General features: G+C 40.7%; 1 protein-coding gene across 4 annotated transcripts; it reads right to left on the bottom strand.

The window, feature by feature from the left end:
* On the bottom strand, positions 1-26,888 carry spock3 (SPARC (osteonectin), cwcv and kazal like domains proteoglycan 3). Of its 4 annotated transcripts, none has more exons than XM_046843147.1 (12): positions 26,729-26,888; positions 26,434-26,571; positions 12,818-12,826; positions 12,671-12,710; positions 10,618-10,720; positions 6,874-6,973; positions 6,521-6,626; positions 5,954-6,058; positions 5,609-5,827; positions 4,260-4,322; positions 3,970-4,107; positions 1-2,829 (listed from the first exon to the last, which is right to left on the bottom strand). In XM_046843147.1, exons 2-12 carry the CDS (start codon positions 26,569-26,571, stop codon positions 2,693-2,695), a joined length of 1,158 nt encoding a protein of 385 aa, XP_046699103.1. In that variant the 5' UTR covers positions 26,729-26,888; the 3' UTR covers positions 1-2,692. The 4 variants fall into 4 exon arrangements, with proteins under 4 accessions (XP_046699103.1, XP_046699105.1, XP_046699104.1 ...); XM_046843149.1 differs by having other exon boundaries at positions 26,712-26,884; XM_046843148.1 differs by having other exon boundaries at positions 26,721-26,883.
* Positions 26,889-27,742: the final 854 nt, after the last annotated feature.

The raw sequence follows: 27,742 nt of genomic DNA, 5'->3' as shown, positions 1-27,742 counted from the left end.
TTCAGGTTGATAGAACTTTATTTCAGCAAATATTACATACACTGTAAAAAAATGCATTTGGAACTTCGATACCAACAGCAGGACAGATGTGTGTAAGGGAAGAAAGGATGGATTTTCTTCTAGATGCTCTTGTTCGCTCTGACGTGGGTGTAAATGTGAAATGCTATCGAATGAAAACGTCAAATGAAAAGCTTGTGAAGCGATGTTACAGACGTGGGCATGCTGAACATCTGGATTCGTCTGGAAACGTTTTTTTTTTTTTTTGTCCGTTGTGAAATGGAAACACCACTGAGTGAAGACGACAACAAAATACACTGGAGGCTAAAATTCCCTAGAAGAATCGTACTCTTCTACTCAAAGGCACTGTACAGGTCAGGACAGCTAAGAGATGACATAACAAACAACTCTGTGTGTGTGTGTGTGTGTGTGTGTGTGTGTGTGTGTGTGTGTGTGTGTGTGTGTATGAGAGAGAGAGAGAGATACACAAAATGCTCCAATGAATCTGATCACAGGTTTGGCGTCGCCGCCAAAAGCCACCAGTGCACAAACAAACGTGTGTGTGTGTGTGTGTGTGTGTGTGTGTGTGTGTGTGTGTGTGTGTAAGATTATAATTGTATCTCATCAGCCACTGAGTTAGTGTGCCCCTAACGCCTTGCTTTGCGTTTCATGAGCACTCCAACCCGAATTCTTTTATTCACCACATCCGATATTCACATTTTCAACAACTCAACTCAACATCCACCAGATTCAACATGAACGTTAGATTAAACAAAATGGAGTTCCAATGAGTCTAAATTGAACACAATGGAGACAAGGACGCCTACATGGAGTTCAAATAGAGTCATGATCAAACAGATATGTGAAGGTTGAGCCATGATCAAGGTCAAATAAATGAAGTTTGAGTCATGATCAAGGTCAAATACATTCAGGACTGAGCCGAGATAGACGTCCAAATGGAGTTCCAACGAGTCATGACTAAGTTCAAATAAATAAAGGTGGAGTCAAGATCAAGGTCAAATGTGTTAAGATTAAACAAAATGGGCCAATATGAAGTTCAAGTAAGTCCCAATCAAGCTTTAATTGATTCAAGACTAAAGTTAAATAAAGGTTGCTTCAAGGTCAAGATTGGGCACAAATGGGCCAAGATGGACGTCTAAACCCAAATGTTGTGTCTGGGGGGAAATCAGGCATCGTTTATCACCCGCCCAAAACCATACAAAAAGTGAAGCATGGTGGTGGGAGCCTCATGCTGTGGGGTGTTTTACTGCAGCAGAGACTTGAGAGTTGTTCGGGGGTTGAGGGAAAGCTGAATGGAGAAAAGTACAGAGATATTCTCAATAAAAGCCTTCTCTTAACAAGATCGACGTCTAAATGAAGTCAAGACCGAGGTGAAGATGAAGTTTCAGGAAGTCAAGATGAAGTTCAAGTGAGTCCCAATCAAGCTTGATTGAGTCAAGATAAAATGACAATAAGTCAAAACGGAGCTCCAGCGAGTCAAAATCAAGTTCAAATGAGTCAAGATAAAGATTCTAACAAGCCAAAACAGGTTCGGTGAGTCAATATCAAGTTCAAATGAGTCAGAATCGCTGACAAATAGTCAAGATGGAGTTCAAATTGAGTCAAGACCAAGTTTAAATAAATAGAGGTTGAGTCAAGATCAAGGTCAAATGGGTTAAGATTGAACACAATTTGGTGAAGATGAAGCTTCAGGAAGTCAATCTAGATTGGTCGATCTAGTCAGATATCTCAAGACGAGTGGTTAATTGTTTTGTAGGATTTTGCTGGAATTCTGACTGCAACCAGGAAATGAACGGATTAGATCCTGCAAGCGATCCAAACGGAATCAAGGTCACAGCAAGGTTAAATGTCAGGACTACACTGGAAAGGTACGGAGAGAGTCTCCGCTGTCAGCGCTGCCTTCGTTTGCCTTATTTATACTTTTCAAAAACATCACTGTGCAACAGTAAATGGTTAAAACGTAGATGTTGTGCAGTAATGAATGAATTATTGGAATTTTTTCGGCAGGCGGCAGGTTTTTCGTGTGTTAATGACACTGTGTGTGTTACAGATGCAGTGGAGAGCAATTTGGTGAACACTTTTCCAGTATATGCATGTTAATGTAGCTCTGCTTTATCGTTAGAAATACACTACTCCTGTATCCTTCATGCATAATTACTCGTTCATTTAACACCGAAACGGTGCAGTGATTTCCGTAATGTAAAACACCAACAAACATATATTACATTTAATATACATACATATAAATTCTATTACAAATACGCCATCAGATCTGCGTGTGATTTTCCCTTCAGAAAGGGAGTCTAATGAGTCTCATTCAAAGTGGGATTTTTTTGCACATAGTGTGTGTGTGTGTGTGTGTGTGTGTGTGTGTGTGTGTGTGTGTGTACTGTAGTAATCCTACCAAAATCCTGCCTCAAAAGTGATACAGCAGATTCCCTCCTGAAAATGCTCAAAACAAAAACAAAAATCAAAATGCGTTGTATTAATCACTTCTTTTTTTTTTTTTATACAAATGTTACACAGCGAGAAAGAAATATACTTTTGTTTTTTTTTCTAAGCCGTTAGTAATATTAGTACTTCGTTTCTACAAGTGACGCCTACAAACGTGCATTTGGTTTCCCCCTCCTCCTTTAGAAAAAAAACAACGAAAAAACAAACACGCAACAGCATTTTACGACAAGTAGCCGTCGTCTTCGTCGCCGTATTCTTCGTCATCGCCCATGTCCTCCTGATCGTTCAGGATGACGCCGTCCTCGTCATCTGAGAGAGACGAGTCCCCGCTTCCAAAGTCTCCGGAACCTTCCAGTGCTGCAACAAAGTACACAACGTGATTAATATATATATAAAAAAAAAGTGTGTGTGCAGTACAGTGATTTAATATGTGTTATATATTCATAATGTGAATGATTTCTACACCACCATGCTCCCACCACCATGCTTCACAAAGGGAATTTTGGTGCTATTAAGACTTTTAGGTCATCTACCTGCTTGGCAAACTCTCCATGGTATTCCTTTTGGTGAAGAAGTTCTGTTTTTAAATGAATTGCATCTGTCCTTTTGTCTAAGATTTGTGTTAGCACGATTTAAAAAACACATGGAATTATCCACAGAACCTGTAGATGAAAGGACTAGGTTTTGAAAGTGATCAGTCGAGGTGACAATCATGGGCAAATAAATACAGAAATAGATTTTCTTCTATTTGACTACATGGTGAACTACACTTGTTTGATATGTAGACATCTTCTTGTTTTATTAATGGCATTAATCTTCCCACCAACCTTCTATTTAACCGTAGTTCTGTGGCGTGTTCAGGCTCAACACCAGGGAAAGATCACATCATATTATCATTCTGTTTTCTTTCTCAACTCTTCTGTTTAGACTTTAACAAAAAGATCACGTGAACGCTAGAAGATGCCCACCACATTCAGCTTGGCCCAGCGACTTGGTTTCCATAGCAACCCCAACACTAACATTGTTGTCTGTCGCAAGACTGGACACAAATGAATCAAGACGGAGCTTCATGAATGAGGTTTACATTTACATATACGCCATTTAGCAGACGCCCGTGTCAAGAGCGACGTATAAAAGTGCTTTAAATCTCAATCGATGCATAAATCTACACTGGTACGTTCGATTACAAGCAAACTTGGAAAGTGTTAGTTTAAGTGTTTCAGGAAGATGAAGGTCTTCACCCATCACTTGAAGATAAACAAGGACTCCGCTGAAGATCATTTCACCACCTCGGTGCAAGAACCGAGAAGGTGGTACCAGTCGAGTTCAGTTGAGTCAAGACTGAACACATACGAGTCAAGTTTGAAGTTCCACTTAGTGACGATAGAGTTAAAGTGAGTCAAACGAGTTGAAATGAGTCAAGATTGAAAAGCCTGTCTTCATCTGTCCGGAATTTGAATGAAAAAAATAATCACGCGAAAGCTAAAAGATACACACCGCATTCGCCCGGTCCCATCCTCTGTGACCCAGCAACCTTGTTTCCATAGCGATCCACACACCAGCACTGTCCACTGCTGCCATGGCACTGGTGAGGCTTATAGAAGCCGTCCTCATCGCAGGATGGGATGTACTGCCCTGCATGAACAGCAAAACCGATATTAATGCAGATTTGCTCATAAAAACAACAAAACAGAAATGAGTTGAAAGCATCCTTTAGCAGTAATATTGATAAGACAGAGAGAGAGAGAGAGAGAGAGAGAGAGAGAGAGAGAGAGAGAGAGACTCACCCAGTAGTTTCTTTCTAGCTTGCTGTTTGTGGATGTTGGTTATCTCTGCCTGGCAGGGAGACTCTAAAAATCAACAAAAAAACAACATAACCATTAAACATGAATGGAATATCTTGTAAACTGTTATTATTGAGTGCATAACATCACGTCTCATCTGTTCTTTCATATCAAACTTCATGAATCTTCTTTGCTCTCTTAACACCACTGGTGGCGCTGTTGCATTTGCTTACATGAAACTTTACAGCAAATAGACTGAAGTGGATGCCAAGAGTAATAAAGAACAAAAGTTGGTGGACACCTGAGCATAAGATTGTTCTTCGCTTTTTGTGCAAACATCCCATTCCACACTTGCTGTTAGAAGAACCTCCACTCTGCTGGGAAGATGTTCCACTAGATTCTAGAGTGTGCTTGTGAGGATTTGGGATCATTCATCCACAAGGGTGTTAGTAAGGTCAGGTAATGATGTAGGTGATGTGAGGAGAGAAAACCAAGCCATGAGGTCACAGGAACTGCCTGCAGAGCTCAGAGACTACTGAACTTGGTGAAAGTCCTACAGTGGCACAGCCAGAGTCCTGACTTGAACCCTACTGAAGATCTCTGGAGAGACCTGAGCGTGGATGTCCACAGACGGTCAGTATGCAATCTGATCCGGCTTGAGAGGATTTGCCAAGAAGATTGGTCGAAAATCCCTCAGTCGAGGTATGCCAAGCTTGTTACATCAAACCAATAAAGACTTGAGGCTCTAATTGTTGCTCTGAATGCTTATGTACATGTGATATTTCAGTGTTTTTGAATAGAAGAAATTCACAGATATTTATAGAATTGTGTTTTCACTAAATACTAAGTGTAGATTTGAAAATGTGTACAGTATAAATATATATATATATATATATATATATATATATATATATATATATACACACACACACACACACTCACATTATGGTACTGTAAATTGCTCTGTTTTGCTAAATGTAATGCAAATGTACTATAATATTTCTTCATTATTAACAAATACCAGTAAACTGATCTCCATTCTTTAAGACCCCCGGGTAGGCTGGGTCATGTCTCCACTTACCATATTTTCATGTGTCAATAGTCTCATTGGAACACATACCTGTATAAATATATGTGTGTGTGTGTGTGTGTGTGTGTGTGTGTGTGCAAGTGTGTGTGTGTGTGTGTGTGTGTGTGTGTATCTACTGAAAATTAATAGGGGAATAGTTTTATTAGATGCAATATATAATATTAAGATTGTAATAAAATGCTGAAAGTGTCATAAACAACATATTGTATTAAAATGAGCCTTAAATGTAGCTTTGAGTCCTAAAGCAGCTCTGTTTGTTTACCCTGGTGTCTCTGGAAGCAAGAGCACCACTCTTTACTGGAGATGAGCTGATCTCGGCCGACATCACATGACCTGAGAAAAGCCTTTGTGCATATGCTGTCCTTTTCTGAACCCAGGCCGACCAGCTCTGACTGATCCAGGTGAAGGTCAAAGTTCATGTCTAATCTGCTGAACATCCAGCCCAGGGAGCCTTTACAGAGGGGGGCTTTAGTCACGTCCACTGATGTGCACCCAAGCAAAGAGAGAGAGAAAGAAAGAGAACGAAAGATATGTGGATTGATCGAATGAATGTTTTGTTTTTGCACAAATAAAAAGCAAATGAGATGCGACTGTGGATCGTACGTACTCATTTCCGGTTTGGAGAACTTGAGCTTCTTACTGCTCTCATGTACGTCTCTGCTCCAGTCTCTCAGTCTGCTCGCCACTTTGTTCAGTTCAGCATCGCTGCACTCTACGAACACACACACACACACACACACACACACACAATTTCCAGCGTGTCTTCTATGATTAGACATTTTCATTAGCCTACAGTTTAAAAGCTGTCAGGAAACACAATGACATTAATTTACTGAAGCCGCAATAACTGGAAGGCGTTTCATCCATCAGAAAAGCATGAAAACAGAGTGGCATTGCGCAGCATGTGATCTTTTAAACCGCACTTCCTTGCTACATTTCCCTCGCTCTCTCTGAAATTTTCATGTTTCTACGGCCTACACACGGATTTAAGATTGGATGGTAAGCCTTATATTTATAATGTGTGTATTTCTCTGCATGTGAGTGTCTGTGTGTTGTGCATGTGCATTACTGAAAGAGTTCACGAAAAAAAAAAGGTTATAATCAAGCATTATAAAACAGTTACTGTCTTAAGAAGTGTGTGTGTGTGTGTGTGTGTGTGTGTGTGTGTATATACCTTTCCTCTCCATAGGTTTGTTTAATTCTGATGTACATGGACACTGTCCTAGACAATTCACTGTAATCTGTGTTCCAGAGACACATGCCTGGTATTCCATGTGACACTACAATACACACACATCGAGAGAGAGAGAGAGAGAGAGAGAGAGAGAGAGAGAGAGAGAGAGAGAGAGAGAGAGAAGATTTGTGTTGTATGAAATCAGATCACTCTGTATGATAAATGATTATTCATTATATAGCAAATAAACACATAGACAGAAACTGGCATGTGTGTGTGTGTGTGTGTGTGTGTGTGTGTGTGTGTGTGTGTGTGTGTGTGTGTGTGTGTGTGTGTTTGTGTGCACACTCTACCTTGGTAGAATAAGTGTGTCTGTCTGACGCACAGACCGGTGCGGGACGTGTCAGTGAACATCTCTTACACTTCACCTGCACGGGCTTGAAACTCTTTGAGCTGAAAGACAGCGAGAGAGGAAAAGAAACAACTGTAAAAGAGTTTTCCAGCCATTTATGTTCTTTTTTTCCCCCAAACTGTTACCACAAAGTCAAAGACACACAATAGTATATTATCTACTAAAATGCAGACGCATGAAATTTTCCCTTTAAAAGAACTAGGAGACCCAAAGCTGTTCCAGCATGACAATACCCCCGAGCACAAATCCAAATCCATGAAGATCTGCTTTGAATGGATTAGAGTAGAAGCTCTCCTGCTACAAAGCTCTGAACCTCAACCCTATTGAACATGAATGAATGTGAATGCTGACTGCACTCCAGACTTTACTAACACTCTTGTACCTGAATGAGCACAAATCTCCACAAAATTTAGTGGAACATCTTCCCAGAAGAGTGGAGGTTATTATAACAGCAAAATGGGGACTAAATGTGGAATGATATTCAAAAACCAATCATTTGCTGTATATAGTATACTTCATAAACACGATGATGTATCTCATGGCTTTGTTATCTTAAGTGCAAAATCAGCAAAATGATGAAAAATAATAGGAAGTGCTGGAACAAGTTCTATTTTGAAGTTGATGATCTGTCATCCTCTCTCTTTTTGTCCATTTTGACCATGTGTGTTGTTTTCTCAACTGAATGAACTTCTCAGTTTCTCAGTTTCTCTCAGTCTTTGTTTTGACAGTTGTCTTTTCCCTGTTTGTTTGTATTATGACTATTCCTCATTTGATGCCCTCTCCCTATGGTTTGACCAATCACTATGATTCTTGTATTTATCCTTAATAAACACCATGCTGAGACTACATGCGTATGAGTATGACTACAAATAAATTTCCTTAAATAAACGAATATAACTTTGGATACACATGACATTGTATGTTTGCTATGAATACAGACAGACATTAGGGTTCGGGTAAAACAGGCCATCCGGAATCTGAATCGAAACACATTGCCAGTGGCCACTAATGTGTCTCAGGTTGATTTCTGCTCGAATGATGTCCAACAGGAGATTAAATGTCTGTTTCAATTCCAAGCGCGTCAAGACGCGCCACTCTCCAATGAAAAAGCGTGTGAAACAAAGTGGAAGAGAGAACCCAACATTTTTTTTGCGCTCGCTCTTTCCTCGCACTGTTCCCTTCTTTCATCAGATCATTAGCAGCCACTCGATGACGCTGTGTTGAGCACTTGTACTCGGCACACTTCCAGCGGCGGTTTGTGTGGCCGCAATGGCTGTAACCAATTGTCTAAGAGCAAATCAGGACAGTGTCCTGTCATTGTTCACCCTAGTAAATGCTTCGTATCTGTTAGGAAATGCATCAATGGTGTGCATCTGAATGGCCATAGAAATATATCCTTTATCTATACAGGACCTCTATCAGCGTCCTGCATGTGGATTCTACTCCCGCACCTGACAGCAGCTTTAGCTAGATAGCTAGAGTAGCAGAGTTAGCTGGATACTGAAAATAGCCAATTCCTTTTTCTACTTTGAGAACCAAAGGCACCAATAAAAACTGGACAGTCGTCTGTAAAGATTTCAAAAAACCTTTGCTAGCTAAGAGAATATCCAAATGTCACCTTGTGAAGGTTTTTCCCAGGACACCAAACACAAGTCACAACCTATAAAACCACTTTCAAATGATGCTTCCCAAATAAGTAACACTTGATCTCTACATTCTGGATTAGTTTTTTGTCCTCGATTGCCTCAGGGTGACTTTATGACTTTATTATATAAATCAGTAAACCAGATTTTGGCGCTAGTTTGGGGCGCAGAGGCCCCTGGAATTGGAACATAGATTACCCAGAAGATTTCGAGTATTTAACTTGGTGCTGTTTTCGAGTAAGACAAATATAATCTTCTGAGGACAATAAGGACACATCTTCACTGCGAGTCGAAACTTTTTCTATGAAACTGTTGACCCCTAATTCATATACGGTGCTGTAATATCAGAGCAGCTCCTTTGTCCAGAGAACATGTAGCTTTGCTCTTATTGTCTTCCAAAGCATATAATCACACGTCAAACAAACCCCATCTTTCCTCTCTTTCTCTCTCTCATCGACATTCACTTTAAATATAACGTACTGTAATCAGAGGTGCTACAGGCTTCTGTTCCACATCGGTGACCGAATTTGACCCAAAACGAACGCAAACTGATTTTACAGCGTGTTAAAAACTGCTCTGGTGTTAATCAGACCTCGGGAGTGTAACGTGTCATCCTCCGCTGGCCTATTTTTCAAGACTAGCAATCATTTTATTTTTAAAGCTGGAGTATTTTTTCTCGCTCCATTACATTGCACCTCAACAGTAAATTTATGCACAGAGATGCGACTTTACTGGTTTTAAACCTCACCATATTTGGTCGTGTTACAACTTGGAAGTAAAACAAATTCAACTGGGATTTATTTTTTGTATGAATCTAGACAAAATTAAATGGGGGGAAAAAAACAAATGTTGGCAAAATCATGTTAATTTTATATTAACGTCAACGTTAGACGTCAACGTTAAGCAAGTACACACCAAACATTTGAGTTGCACCACAGGCAAGAAACTCACTGGCGTCAAAATGGCTGTGGACAGGCTGTGTATCTGATATAAACAGGAAGTTTTTTTCATTATGCATTATGTTGTTCTGAGAGATATAGACTTCCATGAATTAAAATATGTACATTTAAATCAGGTTCTAGCATCAAATCTGAATAAGGAAATTATTGCTTTTTACACTGAGGTGCTTTACGACATATTTATGCTCAGGGATGCACTGGTGGACGAAATAGAAATACACTCAGTGAAATATTTTATTAGAAGTAAAAGTGCTTCCTTTAAAATAGAGATTTATGTTTTATAGAACAAAGTATCAGGAAACCTGACATTTTCCCACACATATTTGGTTCTTGTTACCGCAAAATTGGAGGTAAACAATTGTAGAGGACATTTTTGAATATTGCAGCATTATATTTTTCCTTAACTTGAACTAGGAGACTCAAACCGGCTCCAGCATGATAATGTGCACAAAACCAGCTCCATGATGATATGCTTTACATGTGAAAGATCTTGAGTGGACTTCTTTAGAGGTGTGATCTCAGCTCTAATAAACACCTTTCGGATGAATGTGAACTCTGACTGCACCCCAGGCCTCCACACCTCACCTACATCAGTGCCTGACTTTACTAACAGCCTTGTGTCTGAATGAGCACAAATCTCCACAAAATTTAGTGGAACATCTTTTCAGAAGAGTGGAGGTTATAAGGAGACTCGATGTGGAATAAGACATATGAAAAGCACATATTCATCGTATGCTCAGGTTTCCCCAAATTGTTGTCCATATAGTGCAGTAAATTTTCACTAAAGCCTTAAAGCAATGGGATGTGCTAATGATTCAGTTAGCAGGCTCAGCGCTAGCAGCATGCTATGACTGAACCTACAAAGATGCTAAAAAGTGAAGTGTTCATTCGATCAAACACGTCCCACTGTTTATATGACTACAATGGAGACTTCTGCTTTTAGAAACTGTGAAAGCAAAGCGCTGAGATAAACGCAGAACCATCCGATATGGACATTTAGCGAGTTCTCTATCAGCAAACTGAGAGCTAATTCTGGTTCAAAATCCACTGTGGATCTACAGCTCGGGTTTAAGCACGAATTACCTCGTCTGGCTGACGCAGGTTGGAGTTTTGTAGTCTTCAGCCACGCACTGCTTGTGTCGGCCACATTTGATCTTCAAGCAAGGGTCTTTGGCAGGATCCAGAGCTAACAAACAAACACACACACACACACATACTATTAAATATAATTAAGATCACACACTTTTTCACTTTTTTCAATGATACAACTTGCGTTCACACAACAAGTGCTCAACATGGCGTCATCGAGTGGCTGCTAATGATCTTCAGCTTAATCAGACCCAAACTCTTCCTCACACTTTAATTCCAGTGTTTTAGTGCATTTGTGTGTATGTTTGTGTGTGTATCTGCAATACGGCATGCATGAGATTTAATCCCTGATGATAACTAATAACCGATTAATGCTTGATTTCTGGGAATAAAATGATGTAGAATGGGATGAATGCAGTCAGAAGTTGTGAGCTGTGCAGTGCTGCATGGGTATTAATCCGCTAGGCTTTAGAGCACCGAATCCAAGGTACTAGACTCATTTTCTCAAGATACTCACAATGGAGTTAAACATGGAGGCAAAACTGAGCTTCCACGCTGTGCGCTTTCAGTTCAATCATTTCAAAAGCAATCAGTTCATCCGAAGATCCAATTAAACACTAAATAGTCCTGAACTGTAGAACATCATTTCTAGTTCAAAATTCAAGTATTTATTATTATAAATTGTTGCATTGCATATATTAAAATAGACATTATTTATGAGGTGTTCAAATATTAATCATACTAATTAATGGTAAACTTGGGCTTTTGTATAACCGTGATTATGTTTTTATTTAAATTTATATATATATTTTTTTTTTATTTTACACTGTATGGGCTAAAGGTTTGTGGACAACTGACCATAAGATTTGAATGTGGTTTTTGAACATCTGCATTTCACAATGAGTTCCCATTTTCTGTTATGTTCTGTAATAAGCTCCATTCTTCTGGGAAGATGTTCCACTAGATTTTGTGGAGGTTTGTGCTCATTCAGTCACATGGGTGTTAGTAAAATCAGTTACTGATGTAGGTGAGGTGAGGAGGCCGTTTTTTCGAGGTGCAGTCAGTGTTTTAATTAGAGATCGACCAACAGTGGATTTTACCGATAGCTACTTTCCGATAACTGATTAATCATCTGAAAAAAATGGATACTGGATATAAAATTATCAACACTCCTTGTAAAATCGTACTGAACCTTATTACAAAATAAAAAAAAAAAACCTTCTGAATCATGAAAATGTGCTAAATAAATATATAATGTATTAATAAATATTATAATATAATTAATACATGATAAATTAGTAATAATAAATATGATATAGCGCTCTCTGTGCAGCATGCAGTCTCACGTGTAAAAGCGAACAGCACGTCAAGAAGCTTTTATTTGAATTTCAACCATATATAGCTGATACAGTACACAGTGAAATAAGACAACGTTCCTCCAGAACACTGACGCAACATAAAATGACATAGAGCTACATCACACAACACAGAGCTACATAAAAGAACACAGCTAAGGACTAAAGTAAGTTGTCCTAGCTAAATAATGTGCATCGTGTGCAACCTAGCGCAAACAGCGCAAGATAAAAGACAGCGTCAACAGTAAACCTGCTGTAAAATGGTGATAGTGATTTTACTTTAAACGTCGCTACAGCAACAGACGCAAGCCGGAAAAACTATCGATATGGATTTTTTTTTAGTAAATAGTTTCAGCAATCAACTATCTGTGCTGATTAATTAGCAAAACTAGTCGACAATAGAGCAATAGGATTATAGCTCTAAAGCAGGAGATCTTTCACTCCAACCCACGTAAAGCATATCTTCATTGAGCTGGCTTTGGGCACAGATCATAGTCATGCTGGAACAAGATTAGGTCTTCCCCAAGTGAAGGGAAAATTTCATGCTATGGCATCCAAAGACTTCCTATACAATTGTGAGCCTTTAACTTTGCGCTTTAGGGAAGAACCACATATGGCTGGAAAAGTCCCAATATTGGTGTCCCAGTATATGTCCATACAGAGTATAACAATAATAAGGTTATCTCATGTACCTTGATCAAGAGGCTTCCCAGGGTTCCATGATCCGGGTTCCTGAAACACAGACGGACATTAGGTAACGGTGCACTGTAACAGTGGGGTTTAGTAGTATGTCTTGCATCATACATATTCCATGTTGCGAATGCAAAGTGTATACCAACCTCTACCTCCTTACAGTTTAGTAAGCGTTAAAGAGAAATAAATAAAAAAAAGACAAATGTTAGTGGGACACACACACACACAGTACACCAGTGACTGATGTACACACTTCCACATAAACTTCATCTCCATTCAAGCCTGTTAATGAGCTTACGCTCAAGCATAATTAATCGATTCGAACCCTTCTGAGGCCTTTCATTGCATGTCGTTTCTGATCACTGCACATGCTGAGAGAAACACACACACATATACGTTGGAGAAGCGAGACTTAAAAATAGAATAGCAGGATTGTTCATATGGCTGTTTGGCAGCTAAAGACACACTCTTTTTTTTCTATGTTTCATAGATGCATAAATACCGAAACCCTTTTTGTCTGACAGCTGTCTATAGTCGAGGAGAGGTTTATGATCTCATGTCATCACTCGATCACACCTTCAACTGTAAATATACTAGAGTATTGTCTGTTTGTTTGCATGAGGGGGGGAAAGGGGCGTGGCAGGGGCCAGGCATTACATAACGCATGCCAGGCTACATGTCAGGAAAATATATATTCATACCAGAAGCTAGTTAAGAGTCAGCAAATATTGGTTTCAATTAAACAATTGATTACTTAATTATTCATTATGTTAATATTTTAGAATTATTTATCAATTTATTTATAGTTTATGAATGAATGAATTGGACAAATGAATGATCAATTTCTGTTCTATTTATTAAATTTATTTGTATTTCTTTTATAAATGAATGGATACATTAAATCTTCCATGAAACATTTATGTTCTGTAGCAGAGTTGCTGTTATAGACCAGGAAATTACATTTTAAATAACACCTTCTGACCAATCAGAGACAAGCATTCCACATCGCTGGCATTACAAAGATTACCATTGTACCATTGTAAATATATGTGTGGTTCAAATTACGATTTTTCGATCTAATGATGACGATACCGATACGACACAATTGTACAAATATTTAACGTTTTGCACAGCAGGCAAACATAACTGCAGATGCTCCGCCCTCCACATCTCTAATCTGTACAAACGACAAAAGTTTGATCAATCAATAACAGCTGCCACAAAGTTTCTGAACATTTATTGGACATTTTATATCAATAAAATGAAAGTTTTTAACCATTCAATCATCCTAGATCATCTATACAGGGAGGTGGTAGCTCAGTGGTCTCAGGGTTACTGATCAGAAGGTCATGGGTTCAAGACCACCTATCACCAAGCTGACTCTCTTGGGGCCTCGATCATGGGCCCTTAACTCAATGCACAAACAAAAGCAACTTTAACTGTGTAAATGTCATATTCAGGTCCCTCACACGGTTTTCATTTCGGCATCACCGTGACCTGTGTGTAGAATTCTTCTCACACACTCTGTACACGTTGCTGAGATGTTTGTTTCAAGGCTGAATCTTTATGCTGAGGCAGCGTAACATTCCATAAATGATTTACCGATACTTATTATGAATGTTTCCAGGAGTGATAAGTGATATGAGCGATGTGGTCCTGTATTAAAGTTTTTTTGCCTTGAAACAGAACGCCATCGATTATTTAGTGAGAGAGCATTTTACCGTGAAGCTTCTTTCACCATGGAATCAGTTTCAGCCGTAAATCATATGCATGCTTCATTTCTGCACTGTAGCTGGGGTTTTTGCACTTTGGATCTTGGAGTTGATTTGGGGTGAACGGTTTTGTAAGCTGAGTTTTGTTTTGATTTTACGCAAGTTTGTATAGGGGGGTTATTTTTGGGTTGCCAAGGCAAGCCCCGAAAATTGTGACTAACATAAATGCTGATATACTGCAACTTTCAACCTTCATTTTTCTTATATAGTATACACTGCAATGGAAAGCAAAAAGTGCAAAGTGAGTCTCTAAATATGGTGCTGCTACAACAGTGCTGCTACATTTAACTGGAAATAACACTGAGTAATAACCTTCACGTGTTCAAGTGCCTTTACTACATGAGGGAGAGAGAGAGAGAGAGAGAGAGAGAGAGAGAGAGAGAGAGTGTGAGGGAGAGAGAGAGAGAGAGAGAGAGAGAGAGAGGGGAGAGAGAGAGACAGAGAGAGAGAGAAAGAGAGGCGAGAGAAAGAGAGATGAAGAAAGAGAGAGAAAGAGAGGGTGAGAGAGGAAGAGAGAAAGAGAGGGCAGGAGAGAGGAAAAGAGAGAAAGAGAGGGCAGGAGAGAGGAAGAGAGAGAGGAAGAGAAAAGAGAGGGCAAGAGAAAGAGATGAAGAGAGAAAGAGGAAGAGAGAGAGAGGGCAAGAGAGAGAGGAAGAGAGAAAGAGGGTGAGAGAGAGGAAGAGAAAAGAGAGGGAGAGAGAAAGAGAGGAAGAGAGAAAGAGAGGTGAGAGAGAGGAAGAGAAAAGAGAGCAGGAGAAAGAGATGGTGAGAGAGTGAGGAGGAGAGAGAGGGGAAGAGAGAGAGAGAGAGGAAGAGAGAGAGGCAGAGAGAAAGAGAGGCAGAGAGAGTAAGAGAGGAGAAAGAAAGAGGAAGAGAGAAAGAGAGGGCAAGAGAGAGGAAGAGAAAAGAGAGGGTGAGGGAAAGGAAGAGAGGAAGAGAAAAAGGGCGAGAGAGAGGAAGAGAGAAAGAGGGCGAGAGAGGAAGAGAAAAAGAGGGCAAGAGAAAAGAGAGGGCGTGAGAGAGTGAGAGGAAGAGAGAGAGAGGCAGAGAGAAAGAGAGGCAGAAAGAGTGAGAGAGGGAGAAAGAAAGAGGAAGAGAGAAAGAGAGGCGAGAGAAAGGAAGAGAAAAAGAGAGGGCGAGAGAAAGAGAGGGTGAGAGAGAGTGAGAGAATATATATACAGTATATTTTGAAAGACCTTTATTATAAATGCTGAAGGCTTGTTACAGCAACCAATAAAAGATTCAGTTAAAAGTAAATGCATCCCTTAAATAAATAAATAAATAAATAAATAAATAAACAGATGAAAAAGTTATTTGTGTAAAAACTGAATGTACATGTTTTTAAGACACGCTCTGTGCAACATGCAGTTGATCATTAAAAACAGAGCACAGTGCATTTTTACTGCACCAGATTTTCTCGAACATCATCAAATTGTCTGTTTTCTTGTAAAAGTGAAAGTCCACCAGAATCCTGGACTTCATCATTGCTGTTGTCACCATTTTTGCATCATGGCTGCATCTTTCTTCTATTTTATCTTTTCGGCTGATGTAGATGCCAATCTTTGCCTGACCCACAACAAAGTTTAAGAGCTGACACTCTGCTTGCCTTCTCCAAGTATATTCTACCTCCAGGATAAAAAAAGGGGGTCTTAGTCTGAGACACTGAGTAAAAGTATGAAATATTGTCTCTCTCTGGAGACCTGCTTCACCAGGTCAGACTTACATCCGATTGGGGTGATTTTAATCGGAGAGACGAGCCTTCCATATCGGGAGAGAAGATCACTTCATTAATACAGGGGGGGTACTCTTTTGGTGTCACTCTTTTGGATGGGCTTAAAAGGGGAAGCACATGAATAAGTGAACCCCTGACTACAATCACATCCGTGTTTAGTTTAGCCGCCCTTTCCACCGTGTCCACGACTAGAACCACCGCACTGTTCATCCGTGACGCCGCCACAACAGTTTTCCTGCAGCCAGGCTGCACTCCTCCACACTAGCGCCGGTCACCACTCTCACACCGTGGCTCCGGGTTATGGTGTTAAATACCTCGGTGCTCTGGGCCACCATGCTCCCCAGTGAGGTGCTGCTGCTGACACCCAGAGACCTTCTCTATATCCAGAGCTGAGGTCTTTTAGATGTTAGAAAAATATATAATACATATAAAGAAAACATAACTAGCATACGATTGAAAATGCTAAGAAAGAGAGGAAACGCGACAAGCACGTTCCCGCTCACACTCCACACGCTCCGCCCACTCACTCCCAGCATGCACTCTGCAGAGAGAGAGAGAGAGAGAGAGAGAGAGAGAGAGAGAGATAGAGTAAAAGGATGGGTTGATTTGTTTAACCTGCCCTGCAGACAGGGCACTTTATCCTAATGGAACAGAACACAGTACATGCACACATACACACACACACACACACACACACACACACACACACACACACACACACACACACAGCCAGGAGAAATATCTCAGCAGTGTAAATTATCATTGCTCTTCATGAGCACTTTAATCACACGTTCGAAACAGTCATGTGATCGATCCTATCTTGAAGGAATGTTCTAGTAGCAGCAGTACGCTAAATAAAAGATTGCACAGTGATACATTTGAAAAAAACGTGTGTGTGTGTGTGTGTGTGTGTGTGTGTATAATGAGAGTGATAAGACAATTCACACAACACTGTTTTTTAAATGTAGACACAGGAACAGAGAATTACACCAGTGAGCCATTAATAATGTACATCAACCCTTTCTCTCTCTCTCTATCTCTCTCTCTCACACACACACACACACACACACACACACACACACACACACACACACACACACACAGACTTCTCTCTATCTTTCTCTCTAGCTGTGTAATCCCCTGTCTTCCTTTCTTTCTGTCTCTCTTCAGCCCCTGTCTTCCTCTCTGGCTTTCTAATCTGCTGTTTCTCTCTCTCTCTCTCTCTCTCTCTCTCTCTCTCTCTGTTTTATTTGCTATCTTCCTCTTCTCCTCTTTATATCTCTTCATCTCCCTCCAGCACCTCTCTCTCTCTCTCTCTCTCTCTCTCTCTCTCACATCCTTTCTCACTCTCCATCTTCCTTACCCCTGTCTATCCCACCCAGTCTTCCTCTCAGTGACTCTCATCCTTTTTCACCCTCTGCCTCTCACTCTGTGTCTCCATTTTCAGCTTTCTTTCTCTGCCCTTCTCTCAGTCTGCCTTATTATCTATGTTTCTGCCTTCCATTCATCTTTTTCACTTTTTCTTCTTTACCAATGTCTTTCTCATTTTCCACCTTTCTCTCTGTATCTCTTTCACCCTCTGTACACCATGTCCTGCTCTCCTCTCTCCATTCCCATCTTACTCTCTAACAGTCATCCTCCCTCCCTCAGTTGTTCTCTAATCCGTGCCCTGTATAGCTGCGTTTTCTCTCTCTCTAGCTGTTTTCCTCTTAACCTGTCTTTCTGCCTCGTTTTCTCTCTCTCTCCCCTCTGTTTCTTCATTTCTGTCTCTCTCACTTGATGTCTTTCTCTCTGTTTCATTTTCTATCTATCTGGTGTCCTTCTTTTCACCCCCAATCAAAGGTTTTGTTTGTCAGTCTGGCAATAAAGCTGTCTCAGAATAAATCCATCTCTCTCTCTCTCTCTCTCTCTCTCTCTCTCTCTCTCTCTCGCTCTCTCTTTTCCCTCTATCTAATAGGCTGCCAGCCTGCATTCTGCATTCCATTAAGACAAAAATAATGGCGTACACACAAAAGCACAGTTATAGACATACAGAATAAAAAAAAGACAAATAAAGAAAGAGAGCCGGAGAGAACGAGCTCGAGGCAGTGAGCGAGCGCTAAACTCCACATCTCATACCTACACATGCAATATAGAACATGTTATTGATGTCACACACACACACACACACACACACACACACACACACACACACCACTTCTGATGTTTCATGTGCACTTAACGCACTTTTGTATTTGTGACCTTGGGAAGGATTTCATTGCTGAAGGCTTATAGCATAACACATACACTTACAGGAATTCACACACACACACACACACACACACACACGCACACACACACACACACATTGTAGACTTTGTTGCCACACACATACACTGCTTTTGACTTTAAATACACGATTATAATATACATATTACATTTTCTAACCCTGTAATACAGAATCTTGAATGTAAGTATGAAGAAGGAGGAGCTACAGTAACTATGGTATTGTGGAGATTCAAACTAACAATCTCCCAAATCTAGACCAAGCACTTTTTCATGCTGCTTTGTTGGAATCCAATTTTACCTTTTAAGTTTACAATTGAACAGTCATCTATGACTTCCTGTTTGACTGTGGATAAATCTGATGTGACACACTGAAATCCCTTAATCTGTTTGGTGTACTGAATATCCGAATAAATCAAATTCCATAAAGGTTCAACTGCTATTCTGACCATGGACAGCAAAGAGCAAACGTGACATTTCTTTCATGAAACTGAGCAAATCTACCACAGAGATTTTTCACACGATTCTGCAAGTTTACGGTGATGCTGCAATGAGTCGTTCGAGATGTTCTGAGTGGCACACCTGCTTCAAAAGTGGAAGAACATAATTGGATGACGAGAGATCAGGAAGTTTTTTAACTAGCTCAACCCGTGAAAATGTCGAAATCATTCGGCTACTTGTGCATGATGATTGTCGGAGAACAATCCACAGCATTGCTGCCACTGTCGTAGGGAACAGTCCAGGTGATCCTCACGTGTGATTTGAACATGCGCCGTGTTGCTGCCAGGTTCGTCTCCAGGCCGCTGACCCAGGAGCAGAAGGAACACAGCAGCAATGTCTGCAAAGTTCTCCGTCAGCGAGAATCATTGCTGTAGATGAAACTTGGGTGTGCGTTTATGATCCTAGGATGAAGCAACAGTCTTCACAGTGAAAGAGCTCATAATATCCACAAACCGAGAAAAGGCGAGGCAGGTTCGCAGCTCAACCAATTGCATGCTTTTCGTCTTTTTTGACATTCGCTGCATCGTGCACCGGGAATTCGTCCCCTGGGGCCAGACCTTCAATATCCAGTTCTACTGCCAGGTTTTAAGGCGTCTGAGGGAGGACTTTCGGTGAAAGCGACCAGATCTGTGATGCGCTAGTCTCGAACTTCTCGATACCACTTCGTACTGTAGCTATCTAGAATAGGTGAAAAAGCCCATATTCACTAATGAGATGCTAAAGTGAGCTGAAAGGAGCCTGTAAGACGACGCAATAACTATAAGCAAATGTTTCTCCAAAGACCATGGTTGGAAATTTACAAATGATGTGGCTGCCATGTCTGTGTATCTGTGTAAGAATGGACGCCACCTTAATGCCAATAAACTGGTTGAATTGAAATCGTTTAAGTTCCTCTACCCAAAAACATGGGTCCTGGAGTTTGGGGTCAAATGCAGAATACAGTGAAGAACCGAATCCCAGCTGGTATAATGGGGCTATCTAGTTGCCAGGGCATCATAGTGGTTAAGCCATTGGACTTCTTATCAAAAGGTTGTAAGTTCAAATCCCACCAAGTTGTCACTGTTGGGCCCCTGAGCAAGGCCCTTAACCCACAAGGGCTCAGTTGTATAAATGTATCAGATCTGGATAAAAGGCATCTGTCAAATGCTGTAAATGATAATGTCAATCTGTGATGCCATGGTGCTGTCCTCCAAAGGACTTTTGTTAGGATGCGTCACATCAATGAATCCATGGAGTGCTAAGAGATATTAAATAGAAATCTGTCTGTCTCTGCCAAGATGTTACAAGTGAATCATGGAGGGATCTTCCAGCAGGACAGTGGTCCAAAACATCTGCAAATCCACGCAATGAGTCAAGTGTTTGACATGACCAATGTGTCCAATCAGTCCTATGACCTGAACTCCATTGAAAACGTGTGAGGTGAGCTGAAGAGCAGAATTCACCTGACAGGCTTTAGGACCCTGAGGAATCTGGAGACGTTCTGGATTAAGATGCTGTGTCACATGAAGTATTACAGAGGAAGTCTAAATGCTTTCATGCTAACTCCTAAAGGGTGCCAATAATTATAATACTGTCTGTTATAAAAAATAAAATAAAAAAATATGTTTCCTTTAAACTTCTCTCCTATTTTTAGAAACATTTCAGAGGTTTTTTGATACCTCCCTTTTTTTGTTCACATCTTCACCAAGGGTGCCAAGAATAACGCACTGACTGCATGCCGCCCCGTATTCATCCTTTTAATGTCAAACTCAAATGGCGTTAAATCTCGAAAATATCATTTGAATGGGTTTTCAAGCGAACAAGCTGTTTAAAGCCTGTGTTCTTTCGGGGGGCTGCTTCGCCTCGCTTTTAAATCAAGCATCTCATTAATGTCACGTTTAGCGAGACGATAATCCACGTACGTCTTCGTCTCATCACTGATTGGCCTTGAAAGGTCGCATGGAGAAGCATCACTAATCTTTAATGTGATTTTTAAACCACAGAGAGACAGAGACGTACAGAGGATGATATATGAGAGGGTACTGATTGATCGAAGAATGTATTGGGACGTATATTAAAGGTCGTTTTTTTTTGCTCTTAGAAAGATCTGGCAATGTTGCTGAACACACAAACAGGTACAGAGAAGGGAAGAGAGCAGCGAGAGGTAGAGAGACAGAAAGAGAGAGAGAAATATAGAGAGCTTTCCTGGCCTGGTTTCAAAACAAATTTAGTGAGACAGCATTGGGTGATTTGGCTTTTCCTGGAAATAGCACATTGCCTATGAGATCAAACTCCAAACCTTATACACACACACACACACACACACACACAAACACACACAAACTGGAAATCCTCTGGAACAGGAGATCTCATCAGTCCCTGAGTTCACTTCCATTTGGCTGTAAGCAGTCAATATGAAATATTCAGTTACTGGAACAAGTTTTGTCAAAGCAGCTACATACAAATTAATGTTTTAGTCTTCATAATGTTCATTTCTTATCATCCAACAGTTTATCAACTTTCAAGGCTGAAACCTGAGCTCTAGTTAAAAAAAATTGAATAGAAAATGCAGATGTACAGTTACATCAAAAAGTACAATCTATGAACAAAAGTATTGGGACACCTGACTTTTCCTGCCATATGCAGTTCTTCCCCAAACTGCTATCACAAACCTGGAGGCACTCACTTGTACAGGAGGTCTTTAGATCTGATTGCGTTAAAATTTCGCCTTCACTTGAACTAAGTGACCCAAACCAAACAAAGTGCACTAAGCCAGAGCTCCCTAAAGATATGTTTTACATGGATTGAACTGGAAGATCTCCTGCTATAGAGCTCTGACCTCCACCCTATTGAAACCCTTTGGGATGAATTTTTCATGCTGACTGCACCCCAGACCTCACCTACATCAGTACCTGACTTTACTAACTCCCTTGTGGCTGAATGAATCTCCACAAATCTCCACAAAATCTAGTAGAACATCTTTACAGAAGAGTGGAGCGTACTGTAAGAGCGAATGGGGACTAAATGCGGAATGGGATGTTTAAAAAAACACGATGTTATGGTCAAGTGTCCAAAAACTTTTGTCTATATAGTGTAGCTGGAAAAACGGAAGCTGTCACAGTGCATGGTTGCATTGGTTTGGATGATAAAAAAAAAAAACGCAAGAGAAAATCTTGTATGTTTGAGCACTTCACTTCTGCGAGCACTGACCACTGAGACACACATACACACCAGGGTTTACAGTTTAATCACTATTTTAAAATCATTGTATTTCAATGTAACCTGTTATTAACTATGAATTTGTGCTGCATGAAAACCCTTTGGATTTTTAGTAAAAACCGAATTTGATCAACGAAACATAAAAACAAACAATATATATTTAGTAAAAAATGATAACTATTTATTTCTAGCTATAAAATTCACATTAAACAAACCGTAAAACATATTTCAAACTAGTTTTATTTACTGCAAATGTTTTTCCTTAGCTGCCTTCCTGCACAGGTCATGTTGTGTAACGAGCTGATTTAACAAATGCAGTGGTAAAAACAGTCACTGCATTAAAACGTCCAAAAACTTGCTACATGCAAGTGCAATTTCCTGTGTTGGAAATGGAATCACGTTGCGATTAAAGCATGTTATAAAAATGTTATATCATAGCGTATTCTTTACACGTAGCGTACGGAATGAGCAGTTCATGAGTGATTAGTCAAATATAATGGTGCATACATGAGTACGGTTTTAAACCTTTTTCTGTAGCTGGAAATGTCTTAAAATTATTCCCATGGTTACTTGGATGTGTTGAAATCTTAAGCATTGGTCTCGCAACATATGGTCCATGGTTTTTAGTGAAAGTTCGTAGAATAAAAAAAAATTAAGAAATGTGAAAATATTCCAGAAAACAGATTGATCATTGGCACAAGGTGTGAATGAGGCCAACTAGTTGAGTTGTGATTAGATTGGGTCATGTTCAACTAATGATTTTAAAACAGGGGCTGACATTGGCAATGTTGTACAGATGAAGTAAAGTCAATGCCAATGACGGTGTGTTTTGGTCTAGAACGAAACGTAGTCCTGCAGGTTTTGCCTTGACCCTTTTAGGACTGGGTCTTGACTTGATCTTGAGTAATCCTTGTCTGAAACTTGAAATTGATGACAGTTAACTTCACCTTTATCACTTTTTTTTTTATGAACTATAGTCTGATTTTGGAAAAGCCCATTCCATAGACACATGCTATTCATATGTACAGTAGGGAGGTGGCAGCTTAGTGGTTTTAGCATTAGACTTTGGATCTGAAGATTATAAGTTCAAACCCAGCCACACCAAGCTGCCACTCCTGAACAAGAACCTTAACCCCCATAGCTGCGATCTGAAGGTTGTGAGTTCAAATCCCAGCCGCACCAAGCTGCCACTCCTAAGCAAAAACCTTAACCCCATAGCTGCGATCTGAAGGTTGTGAGTTCAAATCCCAGCTGCACCAAGCTGCCACTCCTGAGCAAAAACCTTAACCCCCATAACTGGTTGTGTGAATAAGATAAATATAAGCCACTCTGGATAAGGGCGTCTGCTAAATGCCGTACATATAAATTTCATATTTCATAGCAAACAACTGAAACGGATGATGGGAGTTTTATAATCCTGCTGGATTTGCAGCGAGCACTTGATACAGTAGATCACAAAATCGTAATAACTAAGCTAAACGCCATGGGATTTTGTGGGATAAGTGTGAAGTGGGTTTGGTTGTAATTGAACTAATCAGACCCAGGAGGTTCATATAACCTCAATAGGACTTTGTTAGAGCCTAAAATTATAAGGTTTGCAGGCGGACACCTCGGGGGAGCTGTTTTGTTATTCTCCTTTCTATTCTAGATCTAATTCAAAAGTTGGACGTGTAGGCGTTTTCCTTTTCATAAACTATCCGCTGTATCTGATATGGTGTTTAATATGGATAAAGCGGTTGAAAAGCCCTTAGTGCAGCATTTCAAATAACGGATAATAGATTACCTCTCTGTCTAGGGACAACTGAAACCTTTCTTAGCAGCTCTCAAATAAAATGAGGTGAATCATCAGAATTAAATGTAAAAATGAAAAGGGGGAAAATCTCATTAGCACTAAACATAATGTAAATGATATTGGATATGATTATTAAGGGATTAATAATTTATCAAGGGAAGAAATGGCTTCGAGTCATAAAATGATTTCGGGAACACCTGAATTTAGCAACGATGTTGTTGTTATTTTCAAAGTCTTGCCGATCGCATCGTGCTATTCAGGGCTTTGTTGTCAGTTCCACGTCTGATCAATGGTTCTGACATGTTGCCCATGTTACTGTAAGTGGATTATCTTTGATTTGTGTTACTGGTGGCACCCTGCTATAAATAAGTACAACAATCCTGGCGAAATGGAGCCTCCGCTGCAGGATGTACGCTTGCGACCTGCTTCGTTCGCCAGCATGTTACCGGATATGTCTTGTTTGTGTTGAAAGCTTTGGATGATGGATGACAGCTGGGATTTGACATGATTGATGGCTGGTTAATATGATTTTACAAAAAGCCTAGATCTAGCATCCACGATGTGGATAAGACTAGCATCAATTTATACTGCACATAATATAGAATAAACTTTATTTGTCACATATACATTACAGCACAGTGAAATTCGTTCTTCACAAATCCCAGATTGCTCAGAACGCTGGGGTCAGAGCACAGGGTCGGCCATGATTCTGGGCGCCCCTGGAGCACAGAGGGTTAAGGGCCTTGCTCAAGGGCCCCAGAGTGTCGGCTTGGCGATGCCATGGCTTAAACCCCCAACCTTCCGATCAGTAACCCAGCACCTTAACCACTGAGCTACCACTATATATTTTATACTGACAGTTAACCAATGCGTCCAATCAGTCCTATGACCTGAACTCCAGTTAACCTCAGGCTACCTTAAGAGTTAACATAAAATTCACAAAACACAACTTTCAAAATGAACAGTCAAAGCTTTAGTGAGCACCGGAAGACGGCGTTGTCTCTGATACAAAACTTATCAATTGCTTCTTGAAGGAAGGAAGATTTTGTGAAACTATACTTTACTTACAATAATTGTCACTGCTAATGATAACATTATTTGTGGCAAGCCATCAGGGCCAGCAAACATCAGAATCACTGCCTTACGCTTTCAGATATTTTTGTCCATTTATAGTATTCAGTTATTTCCAATAGTGTATTCTCTTCATTCCTCTCAGGAGCGCTGCGTCTAGAGTTATACGAGTTTCTTTTCAATCAGATTTCATCAGTCACTTTATGTATTGCCCCAAAGCTAGCACTGTGAGCACTGTGGGGTTTTTAACCATAAACTTTATGTTGCCTGAAGCTGTTGCTTTAACCAATCCTGCGTTCTGGTCACGTCTGCATTTTCACCTCCTTTGATCGGATGGTCACAGAGTGCGCTAGTCAGAGCTTTCAAACATTTCCACAGTGAACGAGGAGAAATAATTAATACAGTGGTGGATTCACTTACAAGGACATTTACAGACTTTTCAAGAAAAGCTGGACATCAGGGGGAAAAGCTGGAAAACCGTGATGCACAGAAAAAATGCACAGAGATTCATGGAAACCCCGGGTTCATGTTCTGAGGTGAATATCGACGCTTCTGCTGGAGATGATGTATGTGACTGGTGCAGTTGTGGCTACAGTGAAAGGAGACGTGTTAAATTGTGTGCTTTGGGTTTCTTGCTTTAGTGATGACCTTCATTCTCACTGTATGAGATTCCTGTGTGTGATGCAGCGCTCTGTTCTACTGCCTTTCTCTAGAATAGAGAGCTGTTTAGACTTCTTTACTTCTGCAGTCAGAACTTCATCTTTAACCAGAGTCTTTTAAAACATCTGTACTTCTACTTGACTGAAGGATGTGTGGTGCAGATGCTGTATATTAGTAAATATAATGACACCTTGTGTGAATCTGCAGCATGTGATCTGAACATTCTCTTGAAATGTTCGTGATAAAAATTAAATTCGGAGGAAAATGTGAATTTGGACAAACGTATACTTCGTCTGAAGAACCTTTTGTCTATTTCGAGGTGGAAGAGGTATCAAGAGGTATTTAGAAGGTACATTTATGGTATTTGGCAGATGCTCTTATCCACAGTGACTTACAGCTGAGCAGTTAAGGCCTTTTGCTCAAGAGCCCCCGCAGTGGCAGCTTGATGGTGCTGGGATTTGAACTTATGACCTTTTGAGCCAATGCATGAATCACTGAGTTCCCACCGCTACCTGTAGGTGTTAATGCCGTGAATTATCCGCTTAACTAAAGACCCATGACGGAGTCAAAGGATCAAACCAACCTCATTACGCCGCCGCGGCTCAGCGTCACGAGCGCGAACACGTACGCGCGTGCGTAAGCGAGCATGCAATAATATTCGATATCAGACAGACAGACAGACAGACAGATAGATAGATAGATAGATAGATAGATAGATAGATAGATAGATAGATAGATAGATAGATAGATAGAAAGAAAGGCTCAACTCACGTCGCGAAATTTGTCCCATCTCGCGCTCAGCCATTTGTCGTCCAGAAAATTGCCGCCGTCGTGGCGCGCGAGAGCTCCGCTCATCACCGCCGCGCGCGCGCACAGCAGCACCGGCAGCAGCATGAAGACGCGGGGCATCTGCGGAACACGGGACACAAAACAACACGCGCTCATGCACACACACGCAAACACACGCGCGCGCGCTAAGACGCTGCTGCTACACAAAAAATAAAAAAATAAATAAAGATCCTGAAGGAGAAAATAATAAATAAAATCACATCCGTTACCGCGTCACCTTCAGTAAGAGGACTTCAGAGCCGTCACGTGAGAGTCTGCGCGTTACCGCCGTTACCCCGTTACCGCTGCTGCAGCTACTGAGACGCTCACCTTCAGCGCGAGGACACGAGGAGCGCCGGCGCGCGCTGCTTCCCTCTGCCTCTGCGCACTGAGCGTGTGCTCATGATCCCCCCCCCCCTCTCTCTCTATCTCTCTCTCACCCCTCTATCTCTCTCTTTCAAACCCCCCCGTTTCTTTCTCTCTCTCTCTCTCTCTCTCTCTCTCTCTCTCTCACCCCTCTCTCTCAGCCCCCTCTCTGTCTCTCTCTTCCCTGAAATGCTCATCATCAATCATGATCATCATATAAAAAGGTAGAAATAAATAAATTCCCTGGAAGGCACAGTGTGTCTCTGCCCTGAGGGGGTTCAGCTTTACCATCTGATTTCATCTCTTTATCTTCAGGAAGGAGGTTCTCCCTGCTCAGGAATGCACACGAACAATATCTCAGGAACATAAGGATGTTGTCAAAGCCAACTATGATTCTGGGATGAAGAATTGGCCCTGCTCTCTGTCCCCTATCAATCACAGACATCTGGTGGCGTGGTGCACAGAGCATATCCTAGAAAATATTACGAAGACGGTTCAATGATTCATATTATGCAAATGTTGCAGTATTTTGATCTTCTATCGTGTGACACGTAGACGTATTTATAAACGTATTTCTCTCAGTCCAACACCAACACACATACAGATCATAACCAGTGTGAACGATGGGAAATGTGCTTCTTATTTGCTCTCGATGTCGATCCGGAAAACTGAGAAACGACAGAAAAGTGCACTTTTTTCCTTCACTTGAACTACGAGACCCAAAACCTGTTCCAGCATCACAATGCCCCTGTGCACAAAACCAGCTCCAGGAAGATCTGATGTACATGGGCTGGGAGGGTATGGGACATACCTTGGGGAGGAATGTGAACACTGACCTCCTCAACTCTTTACTAACACCCTTATGGCTGAATGATCACAAATCTCC

The sequence above is a fragment of the Silurus meridionalis genome, chromosome 28 (genome assembly GCF_014805685.1).
Source record: "Silurus meridionalis isolate SWU-2019-XX chromosome 28, ASM1480568v1, whole genome shotgun sequence".
Taxonomy (NCBI): Eukaryota; Metazoa; Chordata; class Actinopteri; order Siluriformes; family Siluridae; genus Silurus; species Silurus meridionalis.
The sequence above is the reverse complement of the archived record's forward strand: the minus strand, read 5'-3'. Positions and strand labels throughout refer to the sequence as shown.

What these genes read in the sequence shown, in the direction of transcription:
- spock3 (XM_046843147.1), bottom strand. Translation starts at nt 26,571, where the DNA reads ATGCCCCGCGTCTTCATGCTGCTGCCGGTGCTGCTGTGCGCGCGCGCG. An exon ending in CAAACCTATGGAGAGGAAAG is followed by an intron (nt 6,059 to 6,520) that starts GTATATACACAC and finishes GTGTGTTCGTAG; the next exon opens with AGTGCAGCGATGCTGAACTG. An exon ending in AGCTAGAAAGAAACTACTGG is followed by an intron (nt 4,108 to 4,259) that starts GTGAGTCTCTCT and finishes CTGTTCATGCAG; the next exon opens with GGCAGTACATCCCATCCTGC.